We start from the raw sequence: 22,530 nt of genomic DNA on the forward strand, positions 1-22,530 counted from the left end.
CCCATTCCAACTCTATGGTGACGATGAAATGGATTTGGGTGAGAATTCAGCCGAGATTTACACCACGCAATTAGCAAGCTCCCAGTAAGACAGCCCCGAGCACGCTTTCAAGCCCACTGGCCCTGTAGAAGCTCCCTAGGGCCTATTTTGCAGTTAATTAATTTTATATCATCAAGAACAAAGGCTCGGGATCAAATTTCCGTTTCTGGAAATGAGGTGTGGAGACTGTTTGGTTTTCCACATGGTGACCTAAACCAAGAAGCCTGCATGGGACAATGGTCCCTGTGTCGTTACTCTCCCCGGAGGCCGGGAGAATTCCAAGCGCCCTTGAAAGATCACTTAGGCCTGACCGTCAGCCTCGTGAACACCATCTCTAACCACCACCTCTCCAGAGCAGTCGGCGAGTGCCCCACGGCAAGTCTGTGTGAGCACGCCTCCTCCCAGCAGCATTGGCTGCACCTACAGCTGATTGAAGACGCCCGCTGGAGCCCGCGGACGCCCCACTAACCAAATATCCGCATTTTCACGGGATCCCCAGCCAGCCCCTCTGCCTGTTACCGTGTCGGACACAAGGGTCCCCAGAACCAGAGGCCCTGGGATTTGCAAGACCCTCGGCAGCGGCCAGGAGCCACCGAGAGACTGGTCATGAACTCAAGAGACCTCAGGGCCCTGCACTTGACTCAACCCACCTTGGCGTCTGCTGGTGTTTGGAAAGCTTGTCCCTTGTTATTTAAACACACACACACACACACACACACACACACACACACACGTTTGGAAGTTTTGTCCATTGTTATACACACACACACTTGGAAGGTTTGTCCCTTGTTATATAAACACTGGTATGCACGCGCACACACACACACACACACACACACACACACACACACACACACACACCCTGCATTGCATTATCTCTAAGTTCCAGAAAACTGGTTGACGAGCTATTGGGCTGGCTCAATTGTCCCTCCTCACAGCCGTCTCCTTTCCCTTCGGGCATTCCACATAAACAGTCACTGATAAGACCTTATGTCCAAACACATCCCTGTGCAAAGCTCCCCTGTGGGGTGAGGTGTTTTCAGAGCCAGAACCAGAGGCCCAAGCCAGCACCAAGAGCCCAATGCAGTTACCACTGTCCGCTGCTGGTCCGTTCTCCGTCCCCACGCTCCCCGGCCCTGAAGGGCACACACCAACTGCTTGCTCTGCAGACAGCATGTCTGGAATTCTGGGTGCATGACATGTCAGGAGCGCACCGCTGTCCAAGGTCTGTGGTCTCACTCCACATTCACCAAGCCTACCCGGCCCCTAGCACCGGCTGCACACAATGCTCTCAGCAACAGGCACTGAGCGCGGAGGTGCCCTGCAGTCAACAGCAACACACAGTGCCACTTAGCTGCGCATCGTCCAGATGGGGGGGGTCTTCTCTGCTCCCGTGTCCCCCCTGTAGACATGAGCCCCCATTAACTAACCCACCCGTATAAGATTTTTGCCTGTTTTTGAGCTCCTTCTCACCTGCTCATTCTGAAGCCTGTTAGGTTAGACCCAGAAGAAATGCAAACACTGGCATGGTCAACGCGTCACAACAGACCGGCCTAGACAGTCTCTTCGAACCATTCATCTCTGGCCCACGAGCATTTATATGATGAAGGGATCACCTCAGGGTGATGAAATCCAAATAGGGAAACAGTAACTGTTAGACCCTTAAGCCCCCTAGACTCCAAGTCTGCTCACCAAACACATAAAAAGTTCAACCTGTAAGAGATTTCTGAATTTTCTGCCCATCTGTGCCCCCCCCCCATGTTCAGAACAAGCATTCCTTCATTGTCGGAAACACACACGCACATGAGAATAAAGGGGGAAAAAAGCATTAAAGAACTTAGACTGACCAGAAAGAAAGAGACAGACATAGAAAGATTGCACTCATATGTGGAATATAAAGTAGCTGAGAGGTACAAGCTTGCAATGTTGCGATTTCTGAGATATTTCTCTGGACTTAGTTACTAAAATACAGAAATCCAAACCCATGGGGCTGCTGGTGCGGCCTCTCAACCTCATATCTCTTCATTCTCAGCAATGGAAAACAAATTACCAAATGCTTTCTTTTCAGCAGATCGACTTTAGGGGGGAGAAACTCCAAATCAATAATAGTGAGTTTTGTGTTGAAATATTGAATGTTATCAAAGTAAAGTGAAAGTAAAGTGAAATTTACCAGTTACACAGGTGGGGTGGGGGGCTGGGGAGGCGGGGGGAGGGGGGAGGTATACCGTCATTCTTGGTGGTGGAATATGTGCACTGGTGAAGGGATGGGTGTTTGAGCATTGTATAACTGAGACTTAAACCTGAAAGCTTTGTAACTTTCCACATGGTGATTCAATAAAAGAATTAAAAAAAAAACAAACTTAAACTGCCTTCCAGTGCTGGGCGCGCCCGCCTGGCTCCCGGCTGACTGACTGACAGGGGTCTTATGTGTGGCCCCAGCCCGAGTTTCCCTGACCCGCTGGCCCGTCACTCTGGCCACCCTGTCCTTTCTCTGCAGTTCAACCCGCAGGGTGGCTCCAGTTCCAGCCACTCTGGCCAGGCCTCAGCCAGTCTTTGCGCCCTTCTTGTCCCCTCAGCCCTTCTCCAGCTCGGCTAGCACCTGGGCAACCTGTCCCACCTGGCTCTCTCCTCGGAGGGGCTCCCGACCCCCTACCTACCCACCACCCCCCCCCCCGCTCCCTCGAGCGTACACAGTAGCCCCTGGTTAGTGTTGATCTCTCCTTCCTTGACACTCTGTAAGAGGAGGAGAGAGGAGAGAGGGAAGAGGGGAGAAGGGAGAGAGAGAGGAGAGAAGGGAGAGGAGGGGGAGGAGAGGGGAGAAAGGGAGAGGTGATTAAAGAAGAGAGGGGGTATGGGGAGAGGAGAGGAAGGGAGAAGGGAGAGGAGAGAGAGGGGAGAGGAGAGAGAGGGGAGAGGAGGGAGGGGAGAGGAGAGGAGGGGACAGGGGAGAGGAGAGGAGGAGAGAAGGGAGAGGAAGAGAGAGGGGAGAGGAAAGAAGGGGAGAGGGGAGAGGAGAGAGAGGGGAGAGGGGAGAAGGGAGAGGGAAGAGAGAAGAGAGGAGGGGGAGAGGAGAGAGGGAGGAGGAGGAGGAGGAGGAGGAGGAGGAGATCAAGAGGCATCCAGAGAGACTGGCAGGGGTGAAGGCACCTGTGCATGTAGACAGCTGATCCCCAGCACAGTCAGGAACGGTCTGGCGTGTTGAGGAACACTGGCTGGCTGTGGCCCAAATAAGCGGGTCCATCTGTCCAGTAGAAGTGAGGCTGGGGGGTGCTGGGGGCTCGGCCCCATCCACCAGCGCTATGGGCCCTCCCGGCTCAGCTGCCCATGTGCGGTGCGGGCACGAGTCGGGCACCAGTAACTGGGGCTCCCTCTGCCTCGGCTTCAATCCGTGGAGCCCCCTTGGCAGGAATAACTTAAGAGAGCCGTTGCCTCGCACACGAGTTCCGTCGTTCTCTGAAGCAACGCGGTGAAGTGTCACACACATACGCACACACACGAGCGCGCGCGCGCACACACACACACACACACACACACACACACACGCACGCATACAGGCCATGCTCTGAGCTGACCAGCAGGCCCAGGCAGGACGCAGCTCTGAGCCCACAGCTTGCAAAAGCACATCCCTGAACATGGGAACCGGGTCACACCATCGGTCCACAGGGGCCCCGAGTCTGGGGGTTGAATGAGGATCCATCAGACCCTGGTGACAATCATATGGCTCCCCACTGACACGACTGGCAGAGCTCAGGAAGCCAGGGATGAGAACGGGAAGAAGGGATCACGCTCTGACACACAATCCCATCTGCCCCGGGTCGAAGGACTGAGAGGTGGAAGTTAGCTGCACGTCAGCTTCCTAACCATCACTTCCCTGGGAACTGCCACTGACGTCCAAAATAACTTCATACAAAACTTTAGAGGACAGAGCAATCGTGCAGCGGGGACTGGCGTTTGCCTCGCTCATGGCTGGCCCGGGTTTGATCCCTGCATCTCATATGGTCCCCAAGTACCACCAAGGAGTAATTCTGAGTGCAGAGCCAGGAATAAGCCCTGAGTATCGCTGTGAGCCAAACAAATAAACTTGAACTCTAAGTGAATGTAGCTAAACGTCATTTTATAAATAATTGTCCAGATACTCAGATTCCTGGAATGCAAATTCCAACAATTACCCTCAATTGATTTTTCATCTTTATTCAAAATGAGGAGAAACACAGTTAAAATAATATACACAACTATACAATGTTTTGAACGGCTTTATTATTCCTTTAAAGCTTTGTATTTAAAATGTCTACATGACCTGTGCTTACGCGGGCTCAAGACCATCAAACCTGACCACGTACATAAAGTTAGCAGCTTTATTGCACACTGGCCCCAGGAACAGCCTGTTTGTCTAGTTCAGCCCATGCCATAAAGTGCTTCTCATGGGTGCAAAGGTACTTACTGGCTACTGAGCTGAGAAATCCTCCATGATATTTTCAGCTTGGGTTGGGGCAGAAAAACGTATTATTACCAGCCTAAATTGCAGATTAAAACATATAACCTTCCCCCAAAACAAAACAAACAAAACCATTATCTACACATTTGGTGAGTCTATTAAAGCATGTCCACAACATTCCAAAGTAATACGTAGAATTCGTGCTAAATGCATCATGGTCTAGTTTAGGAACACTACGTTTAAAAAAAAAATAGGAGGGAGGGAGTTTAAATAAAAACCATCTTGGGGCCAGAGAACTACTACAGTGGGGAGGGCACTTGCCTTGCACACAGCCGACCTGGGTTTGACCCCCGGCATCCCATGTGTCCCCAAGCAGCACTGGGAGTGACTCTTGAGCACAGAGCCAGGAGTAACCCGAGCACTGCCAGGCGTGGGATCCTCCTCCCAAAAAAACTCAGAATGAACATTTTTCCAAAGAACTGTAAAATTTAGATAAAGTATACTTCTTGAAATTAAAAAGAACTTTTAACTTCTGGGGGAGAATACACAATTATTAGGATTTTTATTATTATTCCTAGATAATTATTTTTGTATTTGTATTTGTTTATATATTAAAAACTACCAAAAAAAAAAAAAAGAGGGAAGGCCTAGCCACTACCCCAGGCGTCCCTGAATAGGGTATAATCTCAATGACACTAAAACTGGACCACAGAACTTTAACTAAGCATGTAAACATAAACAACTGTAATGTTTGCGCCCCAAATGAAAACTGTGAGAGAGAGAGAGAGAGAGAGAGAGAGAGAGAGAGAGAGAGAGAGAGTAGATAAAAGAATAAATACGGGGCCAGACAAGAGTACAGTGCTTCGGGCACTTGCCTCACACTCAGCTGACCCGGTCCGTCGCAGGCACCACAGACGGTCCCCCCGAGCCCTGAGCACAGTTGAGTGTGGTCCAAACAATAAACTAGGACAGATAACTGTGTCTCTTCATTAACATCTATAAAAAATATCTCAAGACAAATCTTTCTGAAAAAGAAAAAAAACTTGTCGAAGCTTCCTGTGGTGAGCTGAGAACTGCTTCCTGCAAGAAATCATGTTTATGACGGGCAGGTGCGGGCACCCAGCCAAGGGGATCCTTCCTGTCTCCTTAAGAGAACAATTTCTGGGGGCCGGCGTGATAGCACAGCGGGCAGAGCGTTGGCCTTGCATGTGGCCCACCAAGGTTGGATCCCTGGCATTCCATATGGTCCCCCCGAGCACCACCAGGAATAATTCCTGAGTACCCACAGCTGTGGCCCAAACCTCGCCCCCATCCCACAAAAACGAGATAATTTCTGGTCTTCTTGAAAAAAAAAAAAACCAACAAGCAGTATTCATTTTGCAGGCATTGTACTCATCACTTAATTACACACCTTAAAATACCTAATTTCCCATTTAAATATGCTATCATGCCTATGTGTTTTTAACTTACCTATGCTCTTATCTTCCTAGTCCAAGCAAACACGAGAGAGACACGGCGCTTACTACACGTTTCTACCCATAAGGCATTTAGAACCCGGCTTCTTAGGACACACACGTGACAGAGAAGCCAGGAAGCAAACTTGAGAGAAGACACGCAACAAATCCGTCGGTAGCCCCCCTCCCCCCGCCCAAAAAGGGGTGTCCAGCGGGCACCGCCCGCTGCTGGACTCGAGCTGGATGTCCTGATGCTCAGAGCGGCAGGTGGGGTGTGGCCCGGTCAACCCACCTCCGCGCTGACCCCTCCGGCGAGAAGAAAGACACACGCAGCCAGGCATGGGGGCAGAGCCCTTAGACGATCTGTAATCACCGTGGCAAAGGTCGCGGACACATGGCCTTCCTTCACGCCTTCCCGTCTCGCCGTACCCTAAGTCCCGTCCGCTGCCTGCCCTACATGTCGTCTGGGTAGTCGAGGTACTTGGCCGTGATGGGCTCCTCCAGCTGGACGGCGCCGCTGCCCATGAGCGCGAAGGCGGGGAACATGGTCTGGGAGCAGTCCACGGGGCGCTCGTACAGGCAGCGCATGTGCTCCGTGTCGTAGAAGCTCACCCGGCCCTGGTCGCAGTCCAGGCACACCCCGATGCAGCTGGGCATGGGCAGGACACGGGCCTCGGTGCTGCCGCCGCCGCCGCCAGCCGCGGTGGACGACTTGGGCACAAAAAACTTCCTCATGCCCAGAGTGACCATCGTGAAGGGCTGGGCCGAATCGAAGCAGGTCTCTTCACTGCCGCTGTCGTGGCCGCTGTCCTGCTCATACCTGAAACACACGGGGAGGCTCTGAGCTGCCACCCGAACCCGGGGAGGGGGGCCAGAGCGATAGCACAGCGGGTAGGGCGTTTGCCTTGCATGCGGCCGACCCGGGTTCGATCCCCGGCATCCCATATGGTCTCCCAAGCACCGCCAGGAGTAATTCCTGAGTGCAAAGCCAGGAGTCACCCCTGAGCATCACTGGGTGAGACCCAAAAAACAAAAAAAAAAAAAAACAACAAACCCGGGGAGGGTCGCACCCACACCATCGGCAAGTCCCTCCCCCCCGCCCCGGCCTTCCACACGGCCGCCAGGGGCACCAAAGATGACCGGTGACTTCTATGCCGACGACTTCCTCCCAGGCTGGCCCGCTTTCCCGGGCCCCTGAGCTCCCTCGGACACGCACCCTTCTCTCTCCCCACATATCTAAGGAAAATTTCTAAGGAAATCTTAGAATATTTAAATATTCTTAAAATATCTAAGGAAATTTAAATATTTAAATATCCTTAAAACATCTAAGAAAATTTCTCTCAGTTAACAACTACTTAACAACAACAAAATGATTCTACAAAAGGGGTTGGGGATGTGGCTCAAAACTAGAGCACTGGGGCTGGAGCACAGCAGGCAGGGTGTTTGCCTTGCACATGGCAGACTCGGGTTTGATCCCCGGCGTCCCATATGGTCCCCAAAGCACGGCCAGGCCAGGAGTAACCCCTGAGCATCGCTGGGTGTGACCGAAAAAGAAAAAAAAAAGTAGTAGAGCACGGCCTTCATTATGAGCCCTTGGTTTGAACCTGCGATTTGTTTAAAACCTAATCAATCGGGGCTGGAGCAATAGCACAGCGGGTAGGGCGTTTGCCTTGCACGCGGCCGACCCGGGTTCGATTCCCAGCATCCCTTATGGTCCCCTGAGCACTGCCAGGAGTAATTCCTGAGTGTATAACCAGGAGTAACCCCTGCACATCGCCGGGTGTGACCCAAAAAAAGCAAAAATTTTTTAAAAATAAATAAAAAAAAACTAATCAATCACAAATGAATTGATTAAAAGCCAATCAATCAAAAACAATTAAGGACAGGGGCCAGAGTGATAGCACATCGGGCATGGCGTTTGCCTTGCATGCAACCGACCTGGGTTCGATTCCCAGCATCCTATATGGTTCCCCTGAGCACTGCCAGGAGTCATTCCTGAGTGCATGAGCCAGGAGTAACCCCTGAGCATCGCCGGGTGTGACCCCAAAAGCAAAAAGAAAAGAAAAAAAAAAGAAAGAAAACCCCTCAAAGACCCTACCTGGGGCTGCCCGAGTCGGAGGGGGAGCGGAACCACTCCTGGAGTTTCTCGGCCGAGGCCACGCCCGCCTTGACCAGGTACGAGTAGGGCTCCACGCGGAAGGCCCAGAAGTGCTTCCCCTTGGCGATGCCCACGTCGCCCACGATGTAGTCCAGGCTGGTGTAGGCGCCCGCCTGGATGCGCTCGGCCGACAGCAGCAGGTTGAAGCCGGCGCGGCTGTCCACGCGGTCCCGCCTCAGGCTCAGGAGCAGGTGCTCGCTGCTGTAGCCGCACTTCTCGTCCAACAGGAAGCTGAACACTGCGCACGGAGCCCAGGGTCAGTGGGGAGCCACGGGCTCGCCTCGCCAAGGCCAGCCGGGCTCACTGCCAGCCCCGACACGGGCCCGGGCCCCGCCAGGAATGAGAACCCGGTGTGGCTCTCCCCGGAAGGAAGACTGAGGAGGCACCAAGGGGCAGGTCCTCATGGAAATGGTGCCCGAGCCCCAACTTAGAAATAACTGCCAGAAGGCGTCCACGTCCTCCAAAGTGAAAGGAAAGTTTATAGTTTGAATTCGGAGAAAGAGAAAACTGATGGGCCGGCGAGGGGAGGGCGCTTGCCTGGTTCGTGGCCAACCTGGGTTTGATCCCCAGCATCCCGCATGGTCCCCCGAGCCCACCAAGAGTGATCCCTGAGGGGCTGGGGTGGTAGCACAGTGGGGAGGGCGTTTGCCTTGCATGCGGCCGACCCAGGTTTGGTTCCCATCCCATATGGTCCCCTGAGCACCCCCAGGAGTCATTCCTGAGTGCAGAGCCAGGAGTAACCCCTGAGCATCGCCGGGTGTGACCCAAAAAGCCAAAAAAAAAAAAAAAAAAAAAAGAGTGATCCCTGATATTGGAGGAAGGAAGTAGACACTCGTGGAGAGATAGATGCTCTGACATTGCACCACGGAAACTCCATCACGAACAAGTTGGTAACTTTGTGTCTCACAATTTAATAAATTAAAAGGAGGAGTGATCCCTGAGCACAGAGCCAGGAGTCAGCCCTGAGCAGCACTGGGTATGGGCAAAAAAAAAAATAAATAAATAAAGAGAGAAAATTTACTAATGTAGTTCCTTAGAGTCGCTACAACAAAATCTATCTTAAATATTCTACATAATTAGATCTGTCCCTTTACTTCTAAAAGGAGTTTGTATACTTTCATAAATGTGTTCCATGTGTTCCAAATTCAGAAAAGAGTAATTCTAAAGTCTGACTCAAAAAATGGCTGACATAAGAAAAGTATGTAGCACTGTAGCACTATCGTCCCATTGTTCATAGATTTGCTGGAGCGGGCACCAGTAACGTCTCCATTGTGAGACTTGTTACTGTTTTTGGCATATTGGATACGCCACGGGGAGCTTACCAGGCTCTGCCGTGTGGGCGGGATACTCTCGGTAGCTTGCATATGTAGTGTAATATATGTATATTATTGTTACATATATATGTATGTATACACACACAAACACCCACATCGATACGCAAGCAGAGGCTCAGAGAAAGCTGGGTGTTGATCCTTCCCAAGCACGCAGCTAGATTCCGACCTACACCTTCAGTTCCTCAACTACAGACCTGGGGGGAGAGGGGGAACACTGGCTACAAACGTAACACATGAACCTTCTACCAGCTCCCAGCCCCCAAAGAGGAGGGAGACACCAAAGACTCATGGGCAAGGAATGGATAAAGAAAACGGGGTTGGGGCTGGAGTGATAGCACAGCGGGTAGGGCGTTTGCCTTGCACGCAGCCGACCCGGGTTCAAATCCCAGCATCCCATATGGTCCCCTGAGCACCGCCAGGGGTGATTCCTGAGTGCATGAGCCAGGAGTGACCCCTGTGCATTGCCGGGTGTGACCCAAAAAGCAAAAAAAAAAAAAAAAGGAAGGAAACATTGATAGATGCTACTGCCCTAGTAGATGGGTCTTGAAACCGAGTCACAGAAGGACACTGATGCAGGTGGTGGCTCAGGCCACTCAGAGAGGCAGGGCGTGGCCTCGGGCACCACGAGGCTCTGGGGAAGGGAGGCCTGACTATTATTATTATTATTATTATTATTATTATTATTATTATTATTCTATAATGGGCACGAGCCGATGTCTGGGCCCAGGGGCTGTCCTGAGGGGGTCACTGGTCACCACAGCAGGGCCACACCGTGAATGAGCTAATGCCGCGTCCATCTGAAGCACATCAAAACAGCCAGGCGAGACTACTCTCCACTCACAGGCTGCTTATTCCTCCTGACAATGCATTTTTTTTTCTTTTATCAGCACTTTTTTTTTGGGGGGGGTGCACACACACCCAGCGGAGCTCAGGGCTGACTCCCGGCTCTGTGCTCAGGGCTGGCTCCTGGCAGGGTCAGGAACTGCATGCGGTGCTAGGATGGAACTGGGTGGGCTGCCCCGGGCCCCTGGCCATGCCCTTTGTCCTGAAACCGCCCCCCTGCCATCTCAAAAGTCTCCTCGTTGGCAAAATAGGGTCAAAAGATCACCCTCCGCGTTCCTTCCCCTCCCCCTCCTCTCTGCGACCAAGAGCAGCTACTTCCAGATTTCTCTTCCCCTCTAGGCCCCGAGACCGGAGAGGAAGCAAAGAGAATCAAGCGTTCCCCGCGCGCGCCCACCCTGGCGGGCTCACTGCCTTTCAATCATCAGAGTCAAGGGAAATAACGAAGCTCGTCCTCGGCGTGTTTCCTTTTGTGGTTCGCCGGCTACGGCGTGCGGGAGGAGCAAAACGGGGGCCGTGCAGTGCGGGCCAAAAGGGGAAGGAAAGGGCTGAGCACAAACACGGGGACAGAAGTCACTAAAAACGGACGGGGGAAGGGGATCTGAGAGTGGGGCGGGCTCCGCGGCTCACGGAGCACTGCACACCCGGGGGCCTCGTGCCCGGGTCCCCGAGACGCTGGCGTGGGCAGCGCCCAGGGCCCTGGCGAGCCTCGTCTTGGGCGGCAGGAGCACCGGGCATGCAGGACGCGACCCTGCCACCCCGGGAGCCACCACGGCGAGGCTGAGCAGGGAGTTCGTGTCACCGGACAAGTGGGAACTGGGAATCTCGCCCCACCCCGCGGAGACACGTCCTAGGAACTGCCTGAGCTCTGCGCGTAGCTCGACACCACGGGAAACGGACCCGGGCATGGGCGTGCTGCTCTGATCCCATAGTGAGGCACTGGGAAGCCTTCCCGGCCCGTTTTGTTTTGTTCCCAGATAATCCCCGTGGAAAGAACGCGATCCTGCTCTCAGCCCCCAGGGGGGCAGGAAAGGCTGCCTGGACCTGCAGCCCAGCACGGACACCGCTCGGCTCTCTCAGAGACCCACAGCGGCGTCCCACTGCGTCCACTGCAGACACCAGGGCCGCTGCTGTAGACACCGCTCCCGGGATTAGGACAGGCCCTGCCCAAGGTGGCCCTGTCGCACAGGGGTCATTCAGAGTTGGGGTTAATCACTGGAAACTTCCACTACTCCCTCAACGGAGTCCAAGGTTAAGCAGAGGCAGAGGGAGACTAGAGATAGTGTCTGCAGCTGACCCGGGTTCTATCCCCTGTACTTCCCAGGGTCCCCACCCTGAGCCACCAGGAATGATGCTTGGATGCAGAGCCAGGAGCAAGCCCTGAGTGAAGAAGAAAGGAAGGAAGGGAGGGAGGAAAGAAGGGAAGAAAGGAAGGAAGGAAGGAAGGAAGGAAGGAAGGAAGGAAGGAAGGAAGGAAGGAAGGAAGGAAGGAAGGAAGGAAGGAAGGAAGGAAGGAAGGGAGGGAGGGAGGGAGGGAGGGAGGGAGGGAGGGAGGGAGGGAGGGAAGGAAGAAGGGAGGGAGGGAGGGAGGGAGGGAGAAGCTACAACACATGTGACCTATGACCTTGGCGTATGAGTCCCCCCCATGTGGATCCCCTTCACTCTCCTTAAACCCCAGATCCCCAGATCCCGATTCCTCCCATTTGGTCTCACTGGCCAACTGAGAAGAGAAAAATCCTCTTTTCTGTGGAGTTTCCACAGGCAGCGCCTTTGTTCCTTCCTGCCTGCATCTGTTGGGTATTTAACCAGCCCACTAAGAACCCAGAGGGGCGGGGGGGGGGAACTTCCTCTTTTCCCCAACAGGCCTGATTTTATGGCTTTCAAACTCCCCGTGTCAAGAGCTGGAGCAGTCCCGGGCGAGCAGGCACCAGGGCCACAGTGATGCCAGTGACATGGGCGAGGGGAGAGCCAGCGATCAGAGCAGACTCAGCAACACTAACAGCACGAGATCTAGGCCGCCACCCCGGAGTCACGGCCTGACCAGGGGCCAGCGGACTGGGCTGGGGGCTGGGGGGGGGAGGAACTCTGGGAACAGGGCGGAGGGAAACTGACTCTGGTGGCGGGAGTGGTGTCAATCACTCGACTATCAGTACCTTGGTTTCTTGGTTTCGGGCTGGCTTTTTGTTTGGGTCACACCCAGCGATGCTCAGGAGTTCCTCCTGGCTCTGCACTCAGCAGTTACTCCTGGGGGTGCTTGGGGGCCCCGACGGGATGCCGGGGATCAAACCCAAGGTGTGCACGGCAAACGCCCTCCCTGCGGTACTATTTTGCAAATCACTGATTTTTTTAAGAAAAAAATGGTTTTTTTGGGGGGGGCTGGAGTGATAGCACAGCAGGTAGGGCGTTTGCCTTGCACGCGGCCGACCCGAGTTCGAATCCCAGCATCCCATATGGTCCCCTGAGCACCGCCAGGAGTAATTCCTGAGTGCATGAGCCAGGAGTGACCCCTGGGCATCGCCGGGTGTGACCCAAAAAGCAAAAAAATAAAAAAAAGTTTTTAAAAATGAAAACACAGAATGCAATTCCCACGTCCACGGTACCTGGCGCGGGGGGCGTGTGGAGAAGCAGCTCCCGGCTGTTGGGGCTGCAGATGGAGCCCTTGTAGGCGCGGACCCGGAAGGCATAGAGGCAGTTGTTCTCCAGGTCCGAGATGACCTTGCTGGTGCCCAGCACTTCGACCTCATTCCAGGACAGCATTTCGTCATCTCTGGTGACCTTGCGGTACTCGAGGACATAGTTGTCCGCCTTCTCCTTCTCCTGGTGGTCCCAGCTGATCAGAGCACTGTTGTACACTTTGCTCCGCTCCTCGTTGATCTCGGGCACATCTATGCCTGCGGGAACAATCCGCAAACGGAAAGCAATGTGAAAATACTAAAACAGTAACAAGTCTCACAATGGGGACGATACTGGCGCCCACTCGAGCAAATCCATGAACAACAGGATGACAGTGCTACAATGCCAACTGCCTGATCAATTGGTCGAGGCTGTCTCAAACACTGAGAAAGTTGGTAGAGTCACAGAATCAGGCCACATGGCAGGAAAGAAGAGCAGCAGATTGGCACTGAAGTGGGAAGGGATGGCGCATTCAGTGATCTGTTGACTTTGAATCATGTATGCTAGTTATTATGCTAGTTATTGAGATTTCACCAGCCACACGCAGTTATTGAACACTTGAAAATGTGCCTGGTTCAAGTTCAGAGAGACTGTAGGAGGAAAATAAGGGCCAGATTCTGAAGACTAAATATAAGCAGACTATCTCACTAACATATATTGTTAATGTGTGGAAATACTATCTTGATTGTTACATTAAAATTATTAAAACTAAAAAAAAAAAAAAGAAGAGAAACTACTACTACCCGGGGCTGGAGTGATAGCACAGCGGGTAGGGTGTTTGCTTTGCACATGGCCGACCTGGGTTCGATCCCCAGCATCCCATAGGGTCTCCCAAGCACCGCCAGGAGTGATTCCTGAGCGCAGAGCCAGGAGTAACCCCTGTCCATCGCCGGGTGTGGCCCAAAAAGCCCCGAAATCAATCAATTAATTAATTAAATTAAATAGTACTACTTCAGAGCCTCAATCTGTTCTCGATCTAAAAAAATGACGCTCTAACAATACCTGACAGTGGCCACTGTGCCCAGGAATTTCCTATTATTGTTTTATCCTGTAGGAATTAAAAAAGCAATCCTGTCATATGCCACAATGCAGGTGAACACGGAGGCTACGATGGTAAGTGGTGAGAATCAGGCACAGAACCAGGCTCGTCCCGTGAGTCTGCTTAGACGCAGCCCCTCCAACAGGGGGTGCCAGGGGCTGGCTGTGTCGGGGGTGGGGGTATCCATCAACAGCAATCAAAGGTCAGCGGAGCAGGAGGCGTCTCTGGAGACCTGCAATCCCAGAGCACTTGAGTGGGACATGGAGGGGCAGGAGTGGGGGGGGAGGCTCGGGCCTCACCCACTGAGGTCCAGTTAGATCCCAGGAGCAAAAACAGGAGAGGGAAAAAAGGAAGTTAAACCTCTTAATGTTCTTACTACAACAGAGTTTTAAAAAAGGGGGGTGGGAGATCAGGGGAGGGGCTTGGAAAGCGAATATTCTGTTTAGAAGCAAGGGGCTTGCCGTACACTTTGTTGACCTGGGTTTGATGCCTGGCACCACATATGGTCCCCCAAGTCACAGCAAGAGTGGGTCCTGAGCACAGAGCCAGGAGACACCCCTGAGTCCTGCCAGGTGTGACCCAAACCCCTCATGCCCCCTCCCCCGAAAAAGAAAATAAACCTTTATTAAGCATAAATGCATTTGTAATATAAAAGATGAAGACACACAGACACAGAGGCGCACACAGGCGCACACAGGCACATACAGACACACAGACACAGGGCTTTCAGCACTTACAGTCACTCTGCTGGGAGTTTGGTTTGGTTTGGTTTGGGGGCCACACCCTGCAATGCTCAGGGCTTACCCCCGGCTTTGCACTCAGCGATCACTCCTGGCAGTGCTCAGGGGGCCGTATGGGGGGCCAGGAATCGAATCTGGGTTGGCTTCACGCAAGTAAGCTCCCTAACCGCATACAGTTATACTCCGCATAAGGGGCTGGAGTACTAGCATCACTCCAGCCCCTCATCACCGATTCTTAAAAACAAGGTTAACTATTAGCCATATGGTGACAGTTCCTTTCTTTTTTTTTTTTCTTTTTTAGCTCTCTTGGGTCACACCCAGCAGTGCTCAGGAGTTAGTCCTGGCTCTGCACTCAGGAGCTCCTCATGGTGGTGCTCGAGGGACCATATGGGATTGCTGAGAATTGAACCCGGGTCGGCCCTGTGAAAGGCAAATGCGCTGCCCACTGTGCTATCGCTCCAGCTCCTGTTTTTTTTGTTTTTTTTTGTTTTTTTGTTTTGTTTTGTTTTAACAGCTGGAGAACTTACTTTTATTCTTTAAGTTTTATACTAGGAAGTCAACATTTAATAATTCAGTGTTCACAAATGATTTATTAAAAAACTATAACCCTTCGAGTTGCGGGCTGAATGAGGGCTAGAGACTGAGCACAGCGGCCACTCAACACCTTTATTGCAAACCACAACAGCTAATTAGAGAGAGAGAACAGAAGGGAATGCCCTGCCACAGTGGCAGGGTGGGGTGGGGGGGAGATGGGATTGGGGAGGGTGGGAGGGACACTGGGTTTACGGGTGGTGGAGAATGGGCACTGGTGAAGGGATGGGTTCCCAAACTTTGTATGAGGGAAGTATAAGCACAAAAGTGTATAAATCTGTAACTGTACCCTCACGGTGATTCTCTAATTAAAAATAAATAAATTAAAAAAAAAAAACTATAACCCTTCAGGCAATATCCAATGACTCCAAATTTTAGTTATCACTCTCCTTCAAGTCTGAAGAAAATGATTAATTTATTAAGTTCCACAGATAGCAATCCCATCAATATAACATTGTCTTAAATCCTACATGCATAAATGAGAATTAAGAATAGCCAGTATTGGGGCTGGAGCGATAGCACAGCGGGTAGGGCGTTTGCCTTGCACGCAGCCGACCCGGGTTCGAATCCCAGCATCCCATATGGTCCCCTGAGCACGGCCAGGGGTAATTCCTGAGTGTAGAACCAGGAGTAAACCCTGTGCATCGCCGGGTATAACCCAAAAAGAAAAAAAAAAAAAGAATAGCCAGTATCAAACTGACCTGAAACCTGATTGTGTTCCTTGCTCAGGATATCTAGAGTAATTTGTAAATCCATAGTAAGACAAAAATAAAATATAAAAACTTTTCACAGTAGAAGTAAAATGTTGCCAAATTTTAATTTTATTATGGTGTTTTATCCAATTAACTTTCAAAATGCCTGGTTAACCATGAATTAATCGCAAATAACTTTAAAGAGAATTAAAAAAAAATTTCCCAGCATATCAAAAACGGTTATGGAATTAAAATGTCAAAGTATGCTATATACACTGCACTTTTCTGCTAGGCTGAGCTAATATTTTCCATGGCAAGATACCAAAAGAACTGAATAAAATACATCTTAAAATCAATAGATACTTGATGAATTTCCCTGAAGTTATTAATGCCATTACCCAAATATACTATGATTTTGCTGAGATTTGATCCCTTAAATATAATTTCAAACTTAAAAGGGAGGTAAAAAAAAAACTCTTCATATACTTGATGCCTTAATGTCCTTTCTAGTCCCTTCAGTGACCAAAGAGAATTTTCAACAAATTATTTCCTGGCTTAAAAAAGAGCTAAATTTTTTATTATCCAAACTAAAATAATTATACTATTCACAACCTGTCTATGCCTTTCTATCTACAGATCCCCTTTGAACCTTTTCAAGCTTTTATAATTAAGAGACTTTAATCAATTATGTACTAGAATCAAATTGGATAAGGAAATCTTATTTTGCAAAAATAAGATCACCTCCTGATATACTTGTCAGAAACAAGATATTCATTTTAGTTTGTGTTCCATTGTAGACATCATTGAGATCTGTCCAATGGGTTTATTTCCAACTGGTCCACTATGAAATTCTTCGGAATGTTTTAAGATTGGCTGTAGGTGGAGTTCTGACTTCCATTTAGCCCCTGATCTCCTTCACTGCTTGGAGGAGGTTTTGGTTCGGGCATCCTACTAAGAATAGTTGCCATCTCTTTTCTCTCATCGAAATTCTTCCACTGTTCATATAGTTTTAAAACAACCCTGATTATTTCCAAAATCTTCTCCATAGCCACAGAAAGCTCAGCAAACCACTTCCTGGCATCTTTCTGCTGTACAACACAGGCCACATGTAGGCAAGCTAAAGCTATCATGAAGGGAAGATGCGGGAGGCAAAGATCCGCCCCGTAGGTATTATTCACTATCCTCCATGCAAGGGGAAGCAACGTGTCCTCTGGGCCCATGTCCTGCGCATGCTGGAGCAAAGGTCTGTAAGGATGATGCCCTATCAAGCAGCAATCCATTAGTTCTAAAAGACAGAATTCACATTCCAGCATATGGTTCATCCTAGAAGGGAATTCCTTGGGAAAGGCGTACGAAAATCTAGTCTTTAATACAGAAGCAGCAGCAGCAGTCAGTCTTGTATTTGAGACTACTCCAAATTCCTCAACTTCGGATGCTAGAAACACACATGTAGGAGCCATTAACACAGGATCTATGCTTTTCAGAGCATACCTGGCACAGAATCTCTTGAAATGGACTGCGGCAGAGGCAATAACTTGTCTTAATTTAAGATGTTCACCTACTCCCTGGGCTGGAGCGATAGCACATCGGTAGGGCATTTGCCTTGCACCGGCCAACCCGGGTTCGATTCCTCTGCCCCTCTCAGAGAGCCCGGCAAACTACCGAGAGTATCCCGCCTAAACGGCAGAGCCTGGCAAGCTATGCATGGCGTATTCAACATGCCAAAAACAATAACAAACAAGTCTCACAATGGAGACATTACTGGTGCCCACTCGAGCAAATCGATGAACAATGGGATGACAGTGACAGTGACAGTGACACCTAATGCCTGGATAACATTTGTAAAAATTATTTGTAATTTCCAATATTCTTCCTCCGAGAGAAGTTTTACATCCTTTTGGGGTTCCTTCAACAGATCCTGTTTATCCAAAATCCACTGTAAATAGTGGGAGCTCTGCCACTGGTTTCCTGCCATGGAACACAGCTGGCCCTGACAGAAAAGCACCCGCCGTGGAACGGCCCGCAGAGCGACCACAGGCCCAGTCCGCCCAGTCACCGGGCTCCGTGATCTGGTGGCCTCGGCTCCACTCTGCGGCAGTGAGAGTGGTTTTTTTGTCTTGAGCCACCCCTGGCTACGCTCAGGGCTCACTACTGGCAGGGCTCAGGGGACCAGAAGGTACCGGGTATTGAACCCGGGTCGGGTGTGAAAGGCAAGGGCCCCACCACCGCACTCTCTCTCCAGCCCCTACGCTGACTTCGATGTCTATCTACTGGACTTGGAAATCATTCATTTATGCGATGAACAAACTTATTTGAGTAAGTATTTGGGCAGAAGGGGTCAGGGGAGGCAGGTTGGGGTGAAACCTAACAGTTCTCAAGGGCTGTTCCTGGCTCTGCTCAGGAGTGACACCGAGAAGTGCTTGTGGGGACCTGTGTGGTGACAGGGATTGAACTGGGTTGGTCACATGCCAGGCAAGTGTCCTCTGCACTCTCTTCTCTCTCCTCTCTCTCCCTCTCCCTTCCGGGCTCTCTCCCTCCCTCTTTCTCTGTCTTCCTCTCTCTTCCCCTCTCTTCTGCTCCCTCCCTCCCTCCCTTCTCTCTCCCTTGTAAAAAATTACAAAGGCACGCGCTGTGGGAGGGGGAGATGCGATGTGTGTTGTGTTGTGTTGTTGTTCTCGGGCTCTCGGGGTGGTTCTCTCTCGAGCGCACCGCTCACAGGTCCGTGTTCTCGAGCCGCTGTGTATGGACGAATCAGGATGGCTCCTCCTTGTGCTCTGCTTCTGTGTGTGCCACTGTGCTCTCTTCTGTCTGTCTCTCTGTCTCTGTCTCTGTAGTCTCTCCTCTGGTCTCTTCCGACCTCTCTCTGTCTCTGCTTCTGTGTCTTCTCTCTTGCTTCCGTCTCTTCCTTGCTTCCGTTTTACCTCTGCTTCTGTGTCTTGCCTCAGTCCTCTCCTTGCTGTATCTTCTTCTGTGTCCTGCTGCTTCTGTCTTGCCTCTGTCTTTCTGTGTGTCTTCCTCTGTCTGTGTCCTGCTGCCTTTTCTTCTGTCTCTGCTGTCTCCTATTCTGTCTCTGCTGTCTCCCACAGTCTTAGTTTATACAGACCTCACATAGGGTGGTGACACAAAGGTGGGTTGAATATTAACAAATCAACAAAGAAGGGTAAGACCATTTCTCCAGGAGATTAACAAAAATCTCTATCTAAAGAGATTATTCCAGATTACTAGGAGATCTGCTCAAGGGTGGGGTCCAAACAAGGGTGTGTCAGGGTATGTTGCTTTCTTCCTTCTAAGCTAGTAATCCACTTAAATAGTTGTAGTAAATCTACTTCAAATATTTATAGCAATGTCATTCTGTATGAGCACAGTAAGAGAGAAGTGAAATAGACTGTGGCAGTGGCAATAACTTGTCTTATAAAGTAAGAAGAACCAGACTTAAAGTTTGGTTCTTCCTGAGGACATTCACTATATTCCAGACCTCAGGCCAGGTTAGTCTTCCTAACCCCAGCAGGGTCCTTTGGATCATGACAGCATTTGTCTATGACCATGCTCTCAACTTATAGTTGAGTGTGTGGCGCTTTGGCCTGGCCCATTTCGATGCCAAGGTAGCTCACAGCTTGCCCAGGGTCCATTCTGTCCCTTGTTGGGACCCTGCTTTTGGGGTGCCAGGAACTAAGGGCAACTCAGTTGAGAAAGCAGATGCCCAGGAGTAAATGTTATTGGAGTCAATCAGCTCCCAAGTTACAAAGCATAATATTAAATGTCTTCCTGTGTCCATACAGAAAGGCCATTGCTCTAAAGTAAACTAAGTTCCCTGTGGCAAGGCTGAAAGGACAAACCCAGTGTTATCCCACACTCCCTCTCTTTTTTTCCTTTTTGGGTTATACCCAGCAATGCTCAGGGGTTACTCCTGGCTCTGCACTCAGGAATTACTCCTGGCAGTACCATATGGGATACAGGGGATTGAACTGCGTACAAGGCAAAAGCCCTCCCCACTGTACTATGGCTCCAGCCCTTTCTTGCCCCTAGTATTTTTAATTCTAAGTTCGATAAGTAAAACAAACTCCAATGAAGCATTAAAGCTATTAATTTTCATTTGTCTTCCAGAGTTGCCAGGCAATGTAAATGAGGTTTTCTTAGTATAAACATGATACTTAACCTTTTTAAGAAAGAAAACAGAAAAACTCCAAGTTAAGGAACTCAAACGATAATTATTGCACGAATTCTGCTGAGACCCTGCCATTATTTCTCCCCTGGTAGCATATTTTGCTATGTGGCTGCATCACCATTTAACTTTATTTCCAGAAACCCGTTTTCTTTTTTTCTATTGGAGATGCTGTTATAATATCAGCTAAGCCTTTGTGCGTATCATAATCCTGTCCACTGAAATAGGCTACACAGGTTACAGAAGCGCGCGCACGCACACACGCACACACACACACACACTTCAGATCAGGAAGAACAGAAAACGGAAGCTCAGTGTCTCTCTCCTTATCCCCACGTGTAACACAGTAACAACGTCTGCATGAGTCTGTAACACCTGACTGGCCCGGTGCCACCAGGAAACCTGAGAGTCACGCCAAACGCACGCCAGGGCCAGAGAGAGAGTACAGGGGTCAAGGTGCTGCCTCACCCATGGCCGACGCCAGCTCAGTCCCCGGCATTGTGGGTGCAAGTCCCTACCTGAGCAATGGCAGAATAACAGAGAAAAGGAGGTCACATATATTAGAATATACTAGATATGGTTATAGGTATGAAACGTATCATTTTAATGTGAATTTTGGGGAAAGGAACGAGAGCGGCATCAGCCGGAGGCTGGGGGAAGCCCCCGCCTCTGCCGTCCCCTCCTGCCAGCTCTGTCCACCTCCAGCCTCTCCTCCCCAGGGACCGTTCAGGGGGAAGGAGGAACCTGACTCAGAAGGAAACTGCTTGGGTGTTTTTGTAAAAAGGCCAGTCTCAGCGTGCCTTCTAGGACAACAGCAGGAGGACCACTTCCTCCCAGGGTCACCCTGCACGTGCCAACAGGAGGCTGGCGCGGGCTGTACCTGAAGGAGCTGTGTGCGCCGATTCAAAAAGAAATCTGGGCTGGAGTGATAGCACAGCGGGTAGGGCCCATGCACGCAGCTGACCCAGGTTCGATTCCCAGCATCCCATATGGTCCCCTGAGCACTGCCAGGAGTAATTCCTGAGTGCAGAGCCAGGAGTGACCACTGTGCTTTGCTGGGTGTGATGAAAAATTAAAAAAGCAAAAAAAAAAAAAATGGGGTGACGGTAATCCCCGTCGGCTTTGGTTGGCCGAATGTCCTTGACTGAGTCCAGCTGGACTCAGAGGGCAGTTTGCAGAGTCACCGTTGACCCTTGCCGGAGGGGGCTGGAGCCAGAAGCAGCCTGAGCCAGAGCCCGGGCTAGGGGCTGCGCTATGTCTTGCACGCCCCCTCTGGTGAGGGGCACAAGCTCGAACTCACCCCGGGGCACTCCCAGACCTGCACCCCGACCGAGGGGGGGGGAATCCTCCTCCCCCATGACACGGAGATGGATGACGGGTCCAGGCACACGACTCTGGGCCCCCCGAGGTGGATGCTCTGGAAGATGCCCCTGAAGGGAATCCGTGTCCGGACCAGACCAACAGCGCGGGGTCACGTCCCGAGGACGACTTACCGCTGGAGAAGAAGGACAGTTCTCCCAGCAGCTCCGTTTGCTTCGATATGTTAACAACATAGTCTTCAAACGAAGTCTGAGCAGCCGGCCGGAAGCTCTTCAAAGACTCTGTGGCCTTCTGTATCCTGCAGACAGATACAGTTTAAGGAAGAAGGATACTAGGGACCGGAGCGACAGTACAGCGGGGCGGGCAGCCATCCCAGGTTCAACCCCCAGCACCCACTATGGTCCCCCAAGAACTACCAGGAGTGATCTCTGAGCAGAGAGCCAGGAGTAAGCCCTGAGCACCACCAGGTGTGGCCTCCAAAACAAGAAAAAAAGGATTTAAAAAGCCAAATAAGGGGCCAGAGCAATAGCACAGCAGGTAGTGTGTTTGCCTTGCATGTGCCCAATCTAGGTTTGATCCCCAGCATCCCCTATGGTCCCCCGAGCACCACCAGTAGTAATTCCTGAGTGCAGAGCCAGGAGTAATTCCTGAGTGCAGAGCCAGGAGTAATTCCTGAGCATTGCCAGTGTGACCACTCCTTTCCCCCAAAAAAGAACCAAAAATAAAAAGCCAAATCGGGCTAAAGAGCTGCAGTGAGGGGCTGGAGCAATAGCACAGCGGGTAGGGCGTTTGCCTTGCACGCAGCCGACCCAGGTTCGATTCCCAGCATCCCATATGGTCCCCTGAGCACCGCCAGGAGTAATTCCTGAGTGCAGAGCCAGGAGTAACCCCTGTGCATCGCCAGGTGTGACCCAAAAAGGAAAAATAAATAAAAATAAAAATAAAGAGCTGCAATGAGAGGAACATAAGAAAATGCCACCCCTACAGGAGCTGGAGGGACGAAGGTGAGAGAGAATGACGGGACCACATGCCCCGGCATGAACCACACACCCG

General features: G+C 51.0%; 2 protein-coding genes across 3 annotated transcripts in view; both read right to left on the reverse strand.

The window, feature by feature from the left end:
* Window positions 1-4,274: 4,274 nt before the first annotated feature.
* Window positions 4,275-22,530, reverse strand: part of TRIM36 (tripartite motif containing 36) — a 39,424-nt gene continuing 21,168 nt past the window's right edge. For both annotated transcript variants that reach the window (XM_055142109.1, XM_055142108.1), the window contains 4 exons: window positions 21,651-21,775; window positions 12,861-13,151; window positions 8,027-8,324; window positions 4,275-6,748 (listed from right to left, as the gene is read on the reverse strand). In XM_055142109.1, coding sequence (XP_054998084.1) covers window positions 6,382-6,748; window positions 8,027-8,324; window positions 12,861-13,151; window positions 21,651-21,775 — 1,081 coding nt within the window. In that variant the 3' untranslated portion in view covers window positions 4,275-6,381. The remainder of the gene's footprint in view (window positions 6,749-8,026; window positions 8,325-12,860; window positions 13,152-21,650; window positions 21,776-22,530) is intronic.
* LOC101554855 (cyclin-C-like) lies at window positions 16,859-17,985 on the reverse strand. The gene is made up of 2 exons (XM_012933680.2): window positions 17,817-17,985; window positions 16,859-17,553 (listed from the first exon to the last, which is right to left on the reverse strand). Exons 1-2 carry the CDS (start codon window positions 17,968-17,970, stop codon window positions 16,859-16,861), a joined length of 849 nt encoding a protein of 282 aa, XP_012789134.2. The 5' UTR covers window positions 17,971-17,985.

The sequence above is a fragment of the Sorex araneus genome, chromosome 6, assembly GCF_027595985.1.
Source record: "Sorex araneus isolate mSorAra2 chromosome 6, mSorAra2.pri, whole genome shotgun sequence".
NCBI classification, from domain to species: Eukaryota; Metazoa; Chordata; class Mammalia; order Eulipotyphla; family Soricidae; genus Sorex; species Sorex araneus.